This window comes from Natrix helvetica (genome assembly GCF_964273705.1).
Source record: "Natrix helvetica genome assembly, chromosome: Z".
NCBI classification, from domain to species: Eukaryota; Metazoa; Chordata; class Lepidosauria; order Squamata; family Natricidae; genus Natrix; species Natrix helvetica.
This window is the reverse complement of record NC_138554.1, coordinates 84,691,888-84,709,294: the sequence shown is the minus strand read 5'-3', so window position 1 is coordinate 84,709,294 and position 17,407 is coordinate 84,691,888. Positions and strand designations below refer to the sequence as shown.

The 17,407-nt window shown below is 45.0% G+C and overlaps 1 protein-coding gene across 1 annotated transcript; it reads left to right on the top strand.

Annotated features, from left to right (window-relative positions):
- Positions 1-16,032: 16,032 nt before the first annotated feature.
- Positions 16,033-17,165, top strand: XCR1 (X-C motif chemokine receptor 1; the record flags this gene model as incomplete). Its single annotated transcript, XM_081932741.1, has 1 exon — positions 16,033-17,165. The coding sequence occupies one exon, from the start codon at positions 16,033-16,035 to the stop codon at positions 17,071-17,073; it is 1,041 nt and encodes a 346-aa protein (XP_081788867.1). The 3' UTR covers positions 17,074-17,165.
- Positions 17,166-17,407: the final 242 nt, after the last annotated feature.

Below are 17,407 nucleotides of genomic sequence, written 5' to 3'. Positions count from 1 at the left end.
CTTTCGCAAGAGGAGGAGGTTGAAAAAACAGCTGCTCATCAAAATGCGATGGGAAAAAAACAAAAGGCAGCTGCTGGAAATCCTGTTCCATTTATTATTGTCCCATCACATTGTGAGGAAAAGCTCTTTCTCAAGAGAAATGCTTACCCTCTCCTGTGTGAACTTCAAGCAGCTTCTCAGGAGGCTATAAATCTCCCTTGGGAAAGAGATTTTCTTCAAATTGTGCACAGATAATACAGGGAAGTGTCTTTGAAAGCACTGCTGTGCTCTGACCCCCTTTCTTTCACTTTACCCTTGTTGTCCAACCTTGGCATTTTAAAACTGGTGGATTTCAACTCCTAGAATTTCCCAGCCAGCATTGCCAGGAGTTGAAGTCCACACATCTTAAAGTTTCCAAAGTTAGACAACCCTGCTTTAAATCAGACCTGGCTGGAGCCTAGAGTTACATTTGTGAACAAAGCAGACATTTTTAACATGAAACTCCAAAAGAGTCCAAATAGAGAAAGGAATATAAACCTAATGTTTATTTATTTATTTTTCAATTTCTATGGCCACCCATCTCAAACAAGTTTATATAATGCTAATAACCCTAACATAAAATTAAGCATAGAAGCTTCACACTCTTCTCCGGGAGTGCCGAGAACCTTTTGGCCTCTGCTGGACTTCGTCTTGATAATGTCGCCGCAGCTGCTGGGCGAGAAAGGACAGAGGTAGTCAGAGCCACGCCGAGGCAGTCCAGCGGGCAAGCAAGCGAGCAAGAGGATCAGGCAGCCTGATCCTCCCTCCCTCCCTCCCTCCCTCCCTCCCTCAGTGAGAAGTGCGGAGAAGAGCGCGAAGTCCAGTGGAGACAGGAAGGTTCTCAGCACTCTGGGAATCCGCGAAAGTTACTGGGGAGTGCCAAGAACCTTCCTGTCTCCACTGGACTTTGCGCTCTTCTCCGTGTGCTCTTTGTGACTGCAATAGATGTCCAGAAGTGGAGGAGCATGTGGGAAAGAGCGTGGCATTCTGGGGAGCCTTGAAAGTGACTGGGGAGCACCGAAAATCTTCCTGCCTCCACTGGACTTCGCGCACACTCCTTGCGACTGCAATAGATGTCCAGAAGTGGCGGGGGCTGTCGGGCTGGAAGCCCAAACCCCATTAGCCACAAAAGCCGCTTCTGGGTGTCTATTGCAGTCATGAGGAGTGCACGGAGAAGAGCGCAAAGTCCAGCGGAGGCAGGAAGGTTCTCGGTACTCTGGAGAACCTACCTGCCTCCACTGGTTGCCAGTTGCCCAGCTGGCATGGCCCTGCTCGCGCGCCTCCTCCTCCCTCTTTCTCCTCTTCACTCCCCAAAGGATCTTCTCCTCCTTACCGGAGCTCAGCGCGAGCCAGGCACAAGGGATGGGAGGAAAACCACACTTTGGAAAACTTCACCATGAAGGGAGGCGGGAACCAATGGGGGGTGGGGACACCCTGGAATGCCCCCACGCTTTGCTGGTGGCCACGCATCCTAGGCAAGTTTGGGGATGTCCTAGGAGGCCGGTCGTGCCGCACAAGCTACCGCCTGCGAGCAGCGATGGAATGGGCGGGGCAAGTGAGCGATGGGGGCAGGGCAGGCACTCCATGAGGAACCTCTTCTAACTGGTACGGTAGATTTCTGGAGGCTCTTCTACCGAACCAGTTAGAACCAGCAGGAACCCACCCCTGAATCCTTGATAATACTAATAGCAAAACCAGGTAAAGATCATACAAACCCAGAATCATATAAACCAATATCACTTATTACTCAGGATGCTCAGGATATTAAACAGGTTATTATATATATATTATATTATATTATATTATATTATATTATATTATATTATATTATATTATATTATATAAAGAGGTTGTATTTAGCTGGTTGGGGTGAAGGGTCTCTAGGGGGATGCACTGTAATATTGTTTTTTTCTTTTTCTTTTGTCTTTCTTTTTTTCAGATGTATATGTACTGTTTGTATTATTTGTGTTTTAAAAAAACATTCAAAAAATGAAATCCAAAACCTGCCCAAGAATCAAGAGAGGCACGTAGGCGAGTGTATGCATGTTTGCTCTATGTGTTTGTTAAGACTGAGAAGGAGGAGACAACTTGACTGAAGTTTTCCTGCCTCAGAAGCTGTTTGGAAGGCAGCTGCCATCGCCTGTCCCTTTAAAGTCATCCCCTCCCCCCCACCTGGCATCAGCTTACATGGTGACCAGGACCAGGAGAGTGACCAGGACCCACTTGGCTGCTTTTGCACAGGGCTGGACAGTGGGCTGTATCGAAGTACTATATTTTTCAGACTATAAGATGCATCGGAGAATGAGACGCACTATGATTTTGAAGAGGTGATTTATTTTTAAAAAGTGTTTGCACTCTGCAGGCCTCCCAAACCCTCTGTATGCCTTGTCTTTTGCAAAGGGGGTGGGGCTTCAGTAGGCCAAAAATGCTGCATTCTGTGTATAAGATGCACCCAGATTTTCACCCTCTTTTTTTGGGAAAAAGGTGCATCTTATACTCCAAAAAATATGGTATCTTAAAGGGACAGGCTGTGGTGCCTGACTTCCGAGGAGCTTCATTGTGAAGGCAGGCAGGAAAAGTTCAGCCAAATCAGCTCCTCCTTCTCAGCATTAAACAAACACATAGAGCAAACCTCACATACCTCATGGCACTGGGACCTTCTGCGAGGAGACGGCGCATGGGTGAGTCACCATGAAGTGTGCACGTGTGCACGTGTTTGCTCTGTGTGTACATTTGGACAAAGAAAGGTGACCCAGCGAAGGGTGAGACAGCAGTGGAAACATGCAGAAGCAAGTGTCCCTTTTGAAAGGCAGGAGGCGGACTCACGGCCTGAACACCATGGCTTATTTTGTACGATCTGGAGCTTAGCAGAAACAGTTAAAAAGAGGCATTCATTGCATCCCTTGCCCTGAAACAAAATTTTCTTTGAAGCCTGGATGGCCAAGCACTGCTTCATCTTGTCAGGGTGTGAATTCCGCCCTGAATTACTGAGGTGTGAATCTTGGCATTCCTTGTAGTATACCTTTGAAGTAAGCGAAGATAAACCCGAGGCATAATCTAATAAAATATATTTTAATTGTAAATAAAGTAAAAATACAAACTTACTAACTAAATTAATTACATCTTTGGCAGAGCTACTTTGTCTACCTGCATACAAAGGAAGGAAGAAGTCTGTGGAATGTAATGACCTGCGCAATAAATCATTTCTGATAAGAGACAGTTCATTCTACCATATAACTCAGAATGCAGGTACAGCTGGCAAACCAAATAAACGCAGTGACACCCCTTCTTTTGCCAGTTGAGTGGGCATCTTCAAATAAGGCACATATTCTTCCGCAGATACTCGTGTTCAACTGCTGGAAGCAGTTTGTTGAGCATATCAGCAATTTGATCATGTGTAGATACATATTGCAATTTAATAAAACCTTGTTTAACTAATTGCTTTGTGTTTTGATAGCTGATGTCAATGTGTCTGGACCTAGAACCTGTGAAATGTGACTCAGAAATATAAACCACCGATTCATTATCTTCCATCACGGTGATTGGTCGTATCTGACGTCTCCAGATATCTGCGATCAAAGCATCAAACCATGTTAGAGAATTATATGCATCTGAAACACAAGCATATTCAGCTTCAGTAGATGAACAAGAAACAAAATTCTGTTTTCTCACTTGCCAGTAAACAGGACATCCATTTAGGAACATCATGTAACCTGAAGTACTCTTACGTGATTTCTTATCACTTGCCCAATCAGAATCTGCATAACAACATAATTCTGCATAATCAGTATGTGTTGGTCCTAGCAATAACTTCATGTGTTTAGTGTGTTTCAGGTATTTCAACAACTTCTTAATGCATGTCCAATGAAATTGTTTTGCCTTACCTACGTGTCGTGATAAGAGATTAACACTAAGTGCAATGTCGGGTCTGGTCCAACTACTAATGTACAACAGTGACCCAATGACTGAACGATAAAGTGTTTGATCTTCGAACTCAGGACTTGATTCATGTGTCAAGTTGTGAAAATCTGTTTGCATGGGTGTCTTTGTTGTGTTAGCATCCTTCATGTTGCAATGATTCAAATTGTGGTCAATTTTCTCCTCTTGTGAAAGACTAAACCCCTTCTGTGTTTTTTCAATCTGAACACCTAAATAAGTGCTAATATGACCTAAATATTTCAATGTGAAGTATTCTGCAAACTTTTAGCAAAAATCTCACTCATTTTCTTATTTGGACCAATATAAACAATATCATCAACATAAACAAGAATTATCTCATATACATTGTTAGATCTTTTTGTGAACACACACTCATCAGTTTCAGACTTAATAAAGCCCATTGGATTTAGTTTGTCAGTAAGACATAAGTACCACATTAAACCTGACTGTTTCAGACCATAAAGACTTTTGTTTAGGAACCAGGTATCCCCTTCTTGCTGTCAGAATCCTGGAGGGCCTCTCACATAGATCTCTTCATCTAGGTCAGCATGTAGATAAGCTGTGTCCACATCAAATTGGAAAACTTCTAAACCAAGAATAGTTGCAGTGGTTAAAGCAATTTTTAGACTCTCAGTTCTGACTGTTGGTGAGTAGGTGTTTGTGTAGTCCTCAGGATAATGTTGAGCGGAATCCTGAGCTACAAGTCTGGCTTTGTACAATGACTCACCATTCGGTTTCTTCTTGATTCTGTAGACCCATCGTGTGCCAATGACTTTCTTGTTTGCTGGAGATTTTGCAGGTGTAAATACATTAAGTTTCTTTAAACTGTCCATTTCATCCTGCATTGCATCATACCATTTGTCTTGCTCTGAATCAGGAAGCTGTTTGATTTGTGTGAATGTCTCAGGAGGAAGAGTAACGTTGCAAATCAAAGGCAAGGGTGTTTTTGTCAGTTGCCACGAATATCGTTGTGGAGGGATTCCTTTTGTGACCCTCTTGGAACGTCTCAGAACAACAGTCCAGTCTTCTTCTTCTTTGTCTTCGTCCTCACGTTCGTCGCTAGCATCAGCATCCGTGGCTTGCAAAGATGGAACATCAGGTTGTGAAGAACTGGTAGAAGGAATATCTGCCTGTAAATTGTCATCAGGCTGCGTGGCATCTGCAACATCATCTCTAGGAAAACAAACTCCAGGATCATTGGAATGAATCCTAGACCAGTCAATATCTTCCTCAAAATTAGCAGATTATGAAATGACAATCACATGTTTAGGATCAATAAATTTGCTCCATTTTGAATTATCATCAATACCCATAAATCTCAGTCTCTTTGTTACTGGATCTCCCTTTCTTCTTTTAGCTAAGGGAATGTTCACCATAGCGTATTAACCAAAAATGTTGAGGTTCTTGAGATCAGGCTTGTAGCCATACATCATGTAGAAAGGAGCTTGATTTACGGTTGACCTCCAAGTACGGTTGACAATGTAATTTGCATATTTGATTGCTTCACTCCAGTATATGCTACTGAGATTGGCATCTTCTAGGAGACAACGCATCATGGTTTGTAGAACTCCTTGTCTTCTTTCTACGACTCTGTTATGAGCCGGTGTATATGGAGCGGATGTCTGATGAAGAATTCCATTCTTACGCATCCAGTCCTGGAAACGCTGAGACATGAACTCTGCACCACGGTCGCTCTGGATTCTGGCGATGCAAACTTGGTATTGTGTAGAAACAAAAGTTGCAAAGTCTTTAAAGATCTGAAAGGTCTCAGATTTCTCTCATAGGATATACAAATCCATATCTAGAATGATTATCTACAATTGTTAGAAAATACTTTCTACCACCAAATGATGGTGGGAAAGGACCCACTATGTCAGTGTGTACCAAATCAAAAATGCGTGTTGACAGGCGTGTAGCATGTTTGGGAATTGCAGCTGCCTTGGATTTAGCTTTCTTGCAAACTGCACAATCCAAAAACACCTTACACCCCTTTAGATCCAAACCTTTTGCAAACTCCGACATCTTTCTAAGAACACGGAAATTGGCGTGCCCCAATCTTCTGTGCCACTTGTGGATACACCTGGAATGCAAAGGTTTACCAGTTAGTGAATTCTCAACATTAACAGTTTCATGAGGAACCTCAGGCTTGCTCTGAGCAACCTGCGTCTTTTTTCTCTGTTTGTTGGCTTTAGGAGCCTTTGGAACAGTAACGGGTTCTCTCTCTGAACCAACTCTCTCTGGGCCCGTGCTGTCCCTTTTTGGAGTTTGCATACTTGCCTGTGCTTTTGGCTTTAAGTAATAAACACCACCAATCAGCATGGTTTCAGCAACAATATCTCCATCTTTAACTATGTATCTTGCTTTCTCGAGGTGGTGAACCTGGAACTTTAACTCTCTAGACAAGTGACTTTGACTAAGCAAATTACTGGTTGCTGAAGGTATGTAATAAACATCAGGGATGGATGTATCGAGCTCTTCAATGTAAACAGTTCCTTTTCCCATGACCTTACAAGTGTGGTTGGAGAAGGAGTACAATTCTCGATATTCGGGCTCTGGCTCGCCCATCTCTGTGAAAAGTTCCTTTCTGTAGGTAACGTGTACAGCTGCGCCACTATCTAAAGTCCACAAAAGACGTTGGTTGTATTCTGGATCAGGTTGTGGAACGTTGGTTATGGCCAATGTTGCAAGTGGAGCTTGTGGATCACACCTTGGACCACGACGACCTTGTCTTCTGCCTCTACCTCTGCCTCTGGAGTCTGTTCATCTGCGCTGGTATGTGACGGGAGCTGGGACTCGTTGGGGACAATCCCGGGTGTCATGTCCCATATGGTTGCAGATGTAGCATCTTGGCATCCTTGGAGCGTAGCCTCTTCCTCAGAAGGGACGTCTAGCTGGAGCTTTTGATGCTGGGGGTCGTTGCAGATGTGGTGTAGCTAATTTAATAGCTTCCTCCTCAATTAAAAGTCTGCATACATGATTAACAGTGCATTGAGCAATAGGCACGTAGTTAATCTTTGCAATGGCATCTTTCCATTCATAATTCAATGAGTTAATGATGATGCTGATCATTTGGATATCATCAATAACATGGCCACCTTCTCTCAATTCACTTCTCATTCTTTTCAGTTTGGTCAAATGTCCACCAATTTGTTCACCAGGTTTCAACTTCGAACCATGGAACTCAGACATGAGCAAACATGAAGATTCAATTGAAATGGGCCTGTAGCAATCTTCCAAAATAGCCCAAATTTGTTGGGCTGTTGCATCAGGTGGAAAGGTAACCTGCAATTCAATATCCATGGACATCAACAATGTTGTGCAAGCCCTAGTCTCTAGGTCTCTTTTTTATTTTTTTATTTTTTATTTTAAACAAAAAATGTTGTTAGTTTTACAGAATTTTAAGGAAAAAGGGTAATGGGTAAGGTTACAAATTTTGACAGCTACATTATGCAGGAAATGGTACTCCCCCCCGGTTCTCATAACTTTCACTGTTAATACATTAAGTAATTACTACTTAGCAATATTTTGACAGCATATTTTTACCTTGTATCTTCCAATAATTTCAATCTATTGTATATCAAACAGAAAAAAATCCCTGTATCAGCAATTGCATTATTTTTCTAACTCACTTTTGTGATCTAAGTTTTCTCAATGTTGCCTCTTCCCCCCCCCCCAGCAAGGCTCCAGCACCTCCCATGTCTTGTCTCTCTCATGTGGTATCATCAGCTTTATCTAGGAGAGCTTTGGTTTTTTCCATGAAGGCCTCCGCCTCCATAGTTGTATTAATTCTAACTCTACTGCCTCCCAGAATATCAGCATACCTTCTGGCAGAAGCCAACGGAACCAAACCCCTTTTTCAAATAGTTTTTTCGCTAAGAGCGAATATTTTTTTTCTTTTATCTCTGACTTTCTTTGGGATTTGTTTCAGGGTGACTCTCTCTCTATCCTTGTATTTTAACATTTGCTCCCTTTGTGCACTCAGAATCTCATCTCTTGTAGTCTTTCTAAGAAATTTAATGTGAACCTCTCTTGGAACATTGTGTGTTCTAGCATAAGCTGAATTAATAATAATAATAATAATAATAATAATAATAATAATAATAATAATAATAATAATAATAATAATAATAATAATAATAATAATTTATTTCTAAGCCGCACCCTCTCCCGAAGGACTCGGGGCGGCGTACAATAAAACACATAAAAACAAAAAAGACAATACACACAAAGAATAAACAAACACATGTACATGGAGGAGGTATGAAGATAAAAAGACAAATTAAAACATAATTTAAAATCCCCTTATAAAAGTCTAAAAGTCACCAAAAATTAAAAAACCCGTCAGGAGCAGTGTGCGCGAACTATGGTTGAGCCAGGCCAGCTACTTGAAATAGGTGCGTCTTGAGCTTTATCCGGAAGGCGCGGAGGTCGGAGGTAATCCTAATATCCGGGGGAAGGTCATTCCACAGGGCTGGGCCCGCGACAGAGAAGGCTCTACTCCTAGACGCCGCCCCCCGACATTGTCTGGTGGACGGCACCTGGAGGAGTCCCTCTCTGTGCGAGCGAATTGGTCGCAGGGATGTATGGGGCAGGATACGATCCCGCAAGTACTAGGTCCTGAGCCATGGAGCGCTTTAAAGATCGTTATCAAAACCTTGAAACGCACCCAGTAGACCACAGGGAGCCAGTGCAGCTCGCGCAGGAGAGGTGTCACATGGGAGTACCTTGTACTCCCGATAATCACCCGCGCGGCCGCGTTCTGGACCAACTGTAGTCTACGAGTGCATTTCAAGGGAAGCCCCATTGAACTCTATAGACCAGGTCAATATCCCATCCTAGCTGCTGTCTGTCTTTTTAATATATTCAGCCAATAATTTTGTCATAATCTCCCTCAAGTCTTCATCATCAGCCTCAATTACATTTTGAAATCTAAGGAAAAAAGACATCCTTTCAAATTCCATTTTTATCTGATGGTTCTCAAGTTCTTGGTTTCCTCTCTGGACCCCCCTCACCTCCCCCCTCATCTCAGCCGTCCCCTCCTCCAAAACTTCTAGTCTCTGTGTATTATGAGCCGTTCGGTTTTGGTTCTCTCTGAGCTGTTCATTCATTTCTTTCAGTTGATTTTTCAAGTCCTCTTGCCCCTTTAAGATCTTTTGAAGCAACTGCTGAGTTAGTTCCTCCTCAGGGGCTTTGGGTTGTAATAGAGATATTAATGTCTGTTGTCCACTGGGGCTGGACATTGAAGATGTTGGAGCAGAGCCAGCAAAGCCTGGTTTCCCAGGTGGCGGTCTCTTTGGTGCCATTTTAGAGAACTCAGGTGTCTGTGCCCATACGATGAAATGGCAGTTATGGAAGGGGATAACCAAGAGAAATCACGAGGCAGGCGGTCCAGACAATAATAGTGACCTTTTCTATAGTTCAAATCCAGACAATAAAATCCATTATTCCAAGTCCAGGATACAGTATATCAAGAGATATTTCTGAGTGTCACGGAGACAAAGACAAAATGCCAGCAGTTTCCATGGGTGGAGTCAAATTTCAAAGTGCATAAAGACAGCAGAAGTGTGCCATCTTGCCTTGCCAGCACCGGGATCAGAAGGCAACAAACCAAAAGTTTTCAAAGTTTTCAGAAGAATCAGATCATCTCTTCTCTTTCACAATTGCAGCAGGGTATTCATCTGCTTGCTTGCTATGAGTGTGATTTCATTCTAGAGCTCTCCCCTCTCATCCTCCAAGGGCAGAGAGCAGTCCAAAGCTGCTTTTCCAGGGGGGGGGGAAATCCCCCTCCCTCCAATCGCACTTCCCAGGAACAGATTGAAAACCTTTAAAAAGCTGCCAATCCTTCATTAAACAATCAAAAAGGGAATCGGGGAGAGTTTCCATCTCACCACATTGCAGCTGTAGCCTTCAGATCGTCAAGTTTGTCCAGCAGCCTTGACGCGAAAGTGCGCAGAAGCATGGAAGCTCCTCGCGCATCCCCCTTTCGCCTCCTGGCTCCTAGGGCAATGCCAAGAGCCCCCCCGCAGCTGCCGCCAATGCTGGGGACCCCCAGCTAGCTGCCCCTTCGGCAGGGTGCCCCTTCAAGGCTCCCTGTGTACCCCCGATCGAGGGGAGCCCACCAAGAGCGTGCAGGGTGAGTGAAATACGCCCGTCGCTCTCAACAGCCGGAACCGGAAGTCGTCTCTAGGTCTCTTATTGCAGGAGTCCATGGTTGGGCAGGAGGATTAAACACCATACAATGGGTACCTTCTCTGCAAAGCAAGAGTGCAATCTCATTGATCCAGGCTTTATAATTCTGTCCTGACATCTTTAATTTTGACTCACCAGTCAAAGGAGTGACAGAAAATGTCTGCTGAGGGATATGCATTTGAACAACTTGCTGTGCAGGTTGTAGCTTGGCTGTAGCAGGGGAGGCTGTATTACAGGTGCAGTTGTAGCTTGGCTTGCTTGAGAGGCTGGCATTTGCCTTTGCCGCATTAGGTTTTGCCTTGTTCCATCTAGGGAAAATCCAACGCCACCAGGGGGAGTTGAAGATTTAACCTTTGGAGGCATTTGCATTGTTGCTTGGCCATCTGGACGAGCTACAGGTACATTTGGCCAAGTCTGTTGCAATTTCTTTAATTGTTGCTCTAATAAATTATTTCCGCCATGAGATGGCAGTGCAGCTTCACTTCTTGGCTGCAAAATTTTTGTGTGTGTGGCATAAGAAGTAGAACAAAGGAGATCACGTGACCTTGGCGACATGTACATATCTCTCTGTTCTGATTCGCCTGACACTTTTTCCACCAGGGAGTGTGTCTTAGGTTGTGGAGAAGAAGGCAAGATGGCGTCCTCAGACATTTTGGAAATGGGGAAATCCCTCCTACTTGCCTCTAGCCTTTCATTGTGTTTTCCAGCTTGAAAAACCTGTTTTTCAAAAAAGTCTATCCAGTCACGATAGCTTTTCATATCTTCACCAGGGCCTGAGAGGGATTCATAGGTTTCACTTTCTGCGTGGGGGTGATTTTCCTCTTCTAGCTGTTGCTGCGAGAGGTTTGGCCAGACATCAATTGTTTCATAATCTCTAAGAGTTTGAGAGTGAATTTGCTCTGGCAACGTGGAACGCTTTGGTTTAGCCCCGAGCATTTCATAATCTCTTGGAGATATTTGGGAATGTGCATAATCAGAAGGAAGATTTACTGACCTTGGTCCTTAGATTTCACCTCCTGGAACAGTAACCTCTTGTTGAAATGTTTCCCCCACAGCAGGGTCTTCACCCAGTCCGGTTACTGGAGTTTGGGAACTTGGAAGCGAAAAATTCTCCACTTCTGTTTCAGAGGGAAGGGACCCCTCAAAATGTGCTTCATTTTTTCCTTTTCTTCTTTTTCTTCTTCGGCATGGTTAGAAAGTTGATTTAAGCATACCTCAGTAGATAGACCATTCTTTCTAATTAGCCTGGTTGCTTATCTCTTGAAGATAACTAGAAAGGAAAAAGCCGTAAATCATAACCATCCTCTGCTACCATTTATTGTCAGGGGAAATTTCACCCTGAGCTAATGAGGTGTAGACCGTTGGCTTTCCTAAAAAGTATATCTTCAGAAAAAGTGAAAAAAGACCCGATAACATGTTCTAATGAAAACAAAATTTAATATGAAAATAAGAAATAAACAAATCTATGCAATTGTTACATTTTGGCAAGAGCAATTGTCGTCCACCTTCTTGGCAGATGAACAGAAGATCAAAAGTAAAGAAGTCTCTGGAATGTGTGATGTATTAAGAAACGTGTTAAGAAGCATGCACAGTAAATCATTGCTGATAAGGCCTATGACCTGCGCAGTAACTATTCAGTTCAGCTAGCAAACAATTAACGCAGTGACATACCTCACCTCATGGTGTTGGCTCTGGAAGCCCCAACCAGCAAGACCCCACGTGGCCTCTGGCCAGAGGTTGTATTCAGCTGGTTTGGGTGAACCGTTAGGGGAAATTTGGCCTGGTTCGCTGAACTGGTAGTAACCCCTGGCTGACTCCACCCTGCCCGCCTGCCTGCTGTTTGCTTGCCCCACCCATTAGCTCCACCCAGCAGTCTGGTCTGTGGCTTGCCTGCCTAAGCTGCCTTCCCACACCCCAACTATGCTGCCTACAGGTAAGCTTGCGAGTTGCTCTATCCCCCCTGTCCCGCTAAGCCGCCATGGTCCACTGCAGCTCCATTCCAGGTTGCGCTGCCTGTGGCCTAGTTTGCCGCAGGGCCCCCATTGTCCCCACTGTGCTTGCATGTCTGGCTAAGCCACCATGGCCTGGCACAATTCTATTCCAGGTCGTGCTGCCTTTAGCCTAGCTTGTCGCAGGTCCCCCACTGTTCCCACTGGGCTCACAACCGTACCTTCCTCCTGTGGCTGGTGGCAGAGGGGAAGGCAAGCCAGCATCACCCACTGGAACCAATGCTTGGAGCAATTTTGAAGCTTGTTAAGGAGAACTGTTCCTCTGCCCCAGTCATGCATTTTCAAGCCTGGGCTGTTGCAATAGCTTTTCACTTCAAGCATCCTGAGCTTGAAAACGCACAGCTGGGGCAGAGGAGCGGTCCTCCATAACAAACTCTAAAACTGCTCCAAGCCTCGGTTCCACGTGGGCACTGAAAGTACCTGCCTTCATCCTGGCTGTTTCTCTGTGCCTGGCTTTCTGGATGTGTCCCCAAAGTGCAGTGCTGTGAAAGACACACTCTCTCTCTCTCCCAGCAAGAGAGCGGTGGAGAGAAAACAAGTCACTGGAGAACACGTGGAGTGGCTCCATGTGCTTTCCGGGTCAGCGACTGCTTCTCTCCCCTGATGCTCTTGCTGGGAATGGGAAAGCATCTTTAGTACCAATGCAAAATTTAGCTTGGGTCTGACTTCACTCCCATCAGGAAAGTGCTCTGGGCGATAGAGAAAAGCTCTGCCGCCAGCAGCATTTTCTGGACTGGGAGGACCCAAAATGGCAACTCCTTGCTCTGCACTTTCCTAGTGCCCAGAGGGCTGCCCTCCCAGAGCACTGCTGCTGCCGCTCTGGAATTCACCTTTTGCCTGCCCCTCCAGCCCCTGCCACCTGGAGCTTGCCTTTTGCCTACCAACCCCCTGCTCACTGCCACCTGGAGCTTGCCTTTTGCCTACCAACCCCCTGGTCGCTGCCATCTGGAGCTTGCCTTTTGCCTGCCATTACTCCCACTCACCACCGCCTGGAGCTTGCCTTCTGCCCTTCACCATCCCCCACCTGTCACCACCACCACCACCCCGCCTACCATTGCCTGGAGCATGCCTTTTGCCCACCACCCCCACGGAGTGGACTCTGAGTGTATTTTTCCAAATGCAGTAAGTGAAATTGAATGTGTATAAATTTCAAAGAGCTGTGTGAGTGTACGCGCGTGCGTGCGTGCACATACAAATATAGTATATATAGTAGATAATGCATCTTTTGTGTGCCTAAACACACTCTATACTATGTAATATGTACCATATTTATCGGCGTATAACACGCACTTTTCCCCCCGAAAAATAGGGGGCAAATGATGTATGCGTGTTATACGCCGATATAACTCTTTACACATTTTAATGCGGCTCTTCTGTGTGCCGGGCGCCCGCTCCCCTCCCTCCCACTGTTCCCTCTAAGGTGCGCGGCTGCGCGCCCGCGCAGGTAGCAAGAAAACACCACGCAGCAGTTTCCAACTGCCACGCAGTGCTTTCTGCTGTCACAGGCGCCGGAGGCTGGGGAGGTCCTTTGCAGACGGCTAGAACTGGCCGCCTGCAAAGGACCTCCCCGGACTTGTTTTGGTGAGCGCGGGGCGACTGACGCCAGGAAAGCAAGCCCGGGGAGGAGGTCCTTTGTGGGTGGCCAATCCTAGCTGCTTGCGCCCGGCGCTGCAGCTAAAGTAAAGCCCCTGCCGCTACCGGAATATCTGCTGCCGCCTCCTCCTCCTCTAACAGCACCCGACACTGCGGCAGAGGTGAAGCCACCAAAGCTCCCGCCGGCACCCCCGCCTATGGCAGCGGCGCCTCCCCCTCCGTTCGGAGCACCTGAGTTGGGCCCCGCATTACCCTGCCCCCTCCTCCTCTGCTGTGCTTTTGAGGAGCCATGAGGCCGCGGGAGCCAGTAGGAAGGCGGCGGGGGGGGCAGGAGCAGGGAAAAAAGGCCTCATGGCTTCTCAAAAGCATGGCGGCGGTGGAGAAGGCAGCAGGGGTAACGCGGTGCTCTGAGTGGAGGGGGCGCCAGCGGGAGCTTTGGCGGCTTCACTCCAAATGTAGTGGTGCTGTTGGAGGAGGAGGAGGAGGCAGCTGTTGTTCTGGTGGCGGCAGGGGCTCGTCGACATCTTCAGCAGCAGCCCTGCCCCCTGTGAAAAAAGCCGAAGATGGATCCACGCAGATGACGTCGCCGCGACATGACTGGAGGAGGAATTCTGGGAGTTGAAGTCCACAAGTCTTCAAGCTGTCAGGTTTGAAGACCCTGGGTTTTTTCTTTTTTCTAAAGGGTTAGGGGTGCAAGGGTCTTGCAACTTGACAGCTTTAAGACTTCCATGCTTCAAATGCCAGAGTTCCTGAACCAACATGACTGGAGGAGGAATTCTGGGAGTTGAAGTCCACAAGTCTTCAAGCTGTCAGGTTTGAAGACCCTGGGGTTTTTTTTCTTAAAGGGTTAGGGGTGCAAGGGTCTTGCAACTTGACAGCTTTAAGACTTGCATGCTTCAATGCCAGAGTTTCTGAGCCAACGTGACTGGAGGAGGAATTCTGGGAGTTGAAGTCCACAAGTCTTAAAGCTGTCAGGTTTGAAGACCCCTTGGGGTTTTTTTCCTAAAGGGTTCGGGATGCAAGGATCTTGTAACTTGACAGCTTTAAGACTTGTGTGCTTCAAATGCCAGAGTTTATTGAAACTAAAAACAGTGTACCATCCTATGTATTTTCGGTTTTAAAAATGTGGCTCTCAAAATAAATTTCAATCGTGGTTTTGGCGAGATTTGGCTCAGTTGAAAAAAAAGGTTGCCCACCACTGGTATACACCATATACACCGCCGATATAATGTACATACTTCAAAGTTCTTTATTTGAAATTTAAATTTTTTTCCTGAAATTTCCCTCTTAAAATGAAGGTGCGGGTTATACGCCTGTGCGTGTTATACGCCGATAAATACGGTATGTACACATATGATATATATGCATAGGATTAAATAGTATATGTTGCATGTTCAGTAGTAGTAAATAAATAGACAGGGAAATTGTATCTCATTGAGCCCTTTGAGGCGAGAAGAGGCCAGTCAAGGGGCTCCTTGACGTGAGTGGTCAAGTTGGCCACACCGAACCGGTCACATGATCAACCAGCTATGCCCACCCAGTTACCTGACTACCAACCCACACCCATCCAGTTACATGACCACCCAGTCACACTCACCCAGTCACATGACCACCAAGTTATGCCCACTAAGCAAGCCATGCCCACAGAACTGGTAGTAAAAAAATTGAATCCCACCACTGCCTCTGGCCCTCTTCTTCTGCTTGCTCATGGATGCAAGGGAGCAAGCTGAGCAACACGCCGGTGCCGCAATCATGAGGCAGGCTGGGACAATTGCCTCACATTCCCCAAAGCAGCTTATCTCAGGGCCAAGTGCTTTGTTGTGGTTGCAAACAATCAGACGTGGGCCAGCAGCCATGTGAGCTCCTGCACATGGGTGATGGTGCTGCTGCCACAAGTCAGTTGTCAGGGCATGCATGTCCTGGCTGGTGGGATGTCTCTGAGGTAAGCTAGTGTTCTTGTGGGGCAGCTCCACTCCCTCTCTCCTCACCTTGTGTCAGCAGTGAAATGGGTGGGCAGCTAGCTGTGCAGTTGGTTAAGTAGGGGTATTTGGGGAGTAGGGTTTATATTAGGCACTCCTGTAAAACTATGTTAAGGTTTATTTTTGGGATAGGTCTTATTTTCAGGGAAACCCAGTATTAGGAATTAAAAGATGAGTGGATAGCAGGTGATTGAATAATTTCCTTCTTCTTTTCTTTGTTTTGCTATTACCAAGACTTTTTAGTTAGTTTGTTTCAGAAACACTCCTCTCAGTTGCAGAAGTAAGAAAACGTGCAACAAATCCAAATGACTAACCTAACAGATTATAATGAATGGACCCCAAATTCAACATTGTATGATTACATTCCAATAGAAACAAATTATTGTAATATGGATGAGACCTTCAGATTCAGTGCTGTATTTACTTGCATCCTGTATTCTCTGATCTTCTTCTTCAGCTTGGTAGGAAATAGCCTTGTCTTGTGGATTGTGATGAAATATGAAAACCTCAAATCTTTAACAAACCTCTTCATCCTGAACCTTTGCATCACTGACTTGACCTTCTCATGCACTCTGCCTTTCTGGATTGTATATCATTATTATGGATGGATTTTTGGTGATTTTCTCTGCAAGACAGTAAGTGCTATCTTTTCTATCAGCTACTATGGTGGTATCATCTTTCTCACTATCATGACTATTTTGCGGTACCTGGCTGTGGTTGATCCCTTATCAACTATGCAAACACAGACCAAAAAATGTAGCATTCTGGTAAGCATGGCCATTTGGAGCAGCAGCATAATGGTTGCAGTACCTGAGATCATTTTTATTGAAGTCATAATTGATGATCATGGCAAACAACGCTGTGAATATGAAGAGTCATTCATCTGGAAAAGGATAGAGATGAGCCTGCAAGTAACATTTTTCCTCCTGTCTTTTCTTGTTATCGTAGCTTGTTATATTGGAATGCTTAAAATTTTGCTTAGATCACGGTCTCAAAGGAAGTACAGAACTGTGAGACTCATATTTGCTATTGTGGTGGTCTTTTTCCTGAGTTGGGCTCCTTACAACGTGTTTAACTTTGTGTATGTTTTGTCTATTCAGCATGTCATCGAGACAGACTGTCAATCTCGCAATCATATCTTTTTTGCTTTTGATATCAGTCGCAAAGTAGCTTACTGTCACTGCTGCATCAACCCAATCCTGTACGTCTTTGTTGGAGTGAAATTCAGAAGGCACCTAAAACTCCTGTACAAGCAATTGTCCCCTTGCCATGGCAGAATCTCTCCCTCCAGCCCAAGAATGCATTCATCTCATTTTGCTCCATATGATGATGCATCCATATACTGAAGCAAAGATTCCTGGACTGGATGAGATGCAAAGCAGGAGAATCAATATGAGAAGCTAACCAGAATTACTGACAAGTTCTTCAGATATGCAAAGTTCATCTAGTCTTCCTGTTTGTTTTCACTGGAGTTTTCTGCCTTTCTAGCAAAAAAAAAGATTTTTTTCAAATAGACAATCAGAAGTTTTCTGTTGATTCAGCCTTTTTTCAGATTAGAAATGAAAGGTTCATTCTGTTTTATGTAATGCCAATAAATATTTGTGTTTTAAAGATAATATAATGGTGTTCTAATCTTTCCAATATTGTAATGATTTACAAATCAATATACTGTTATGTAGA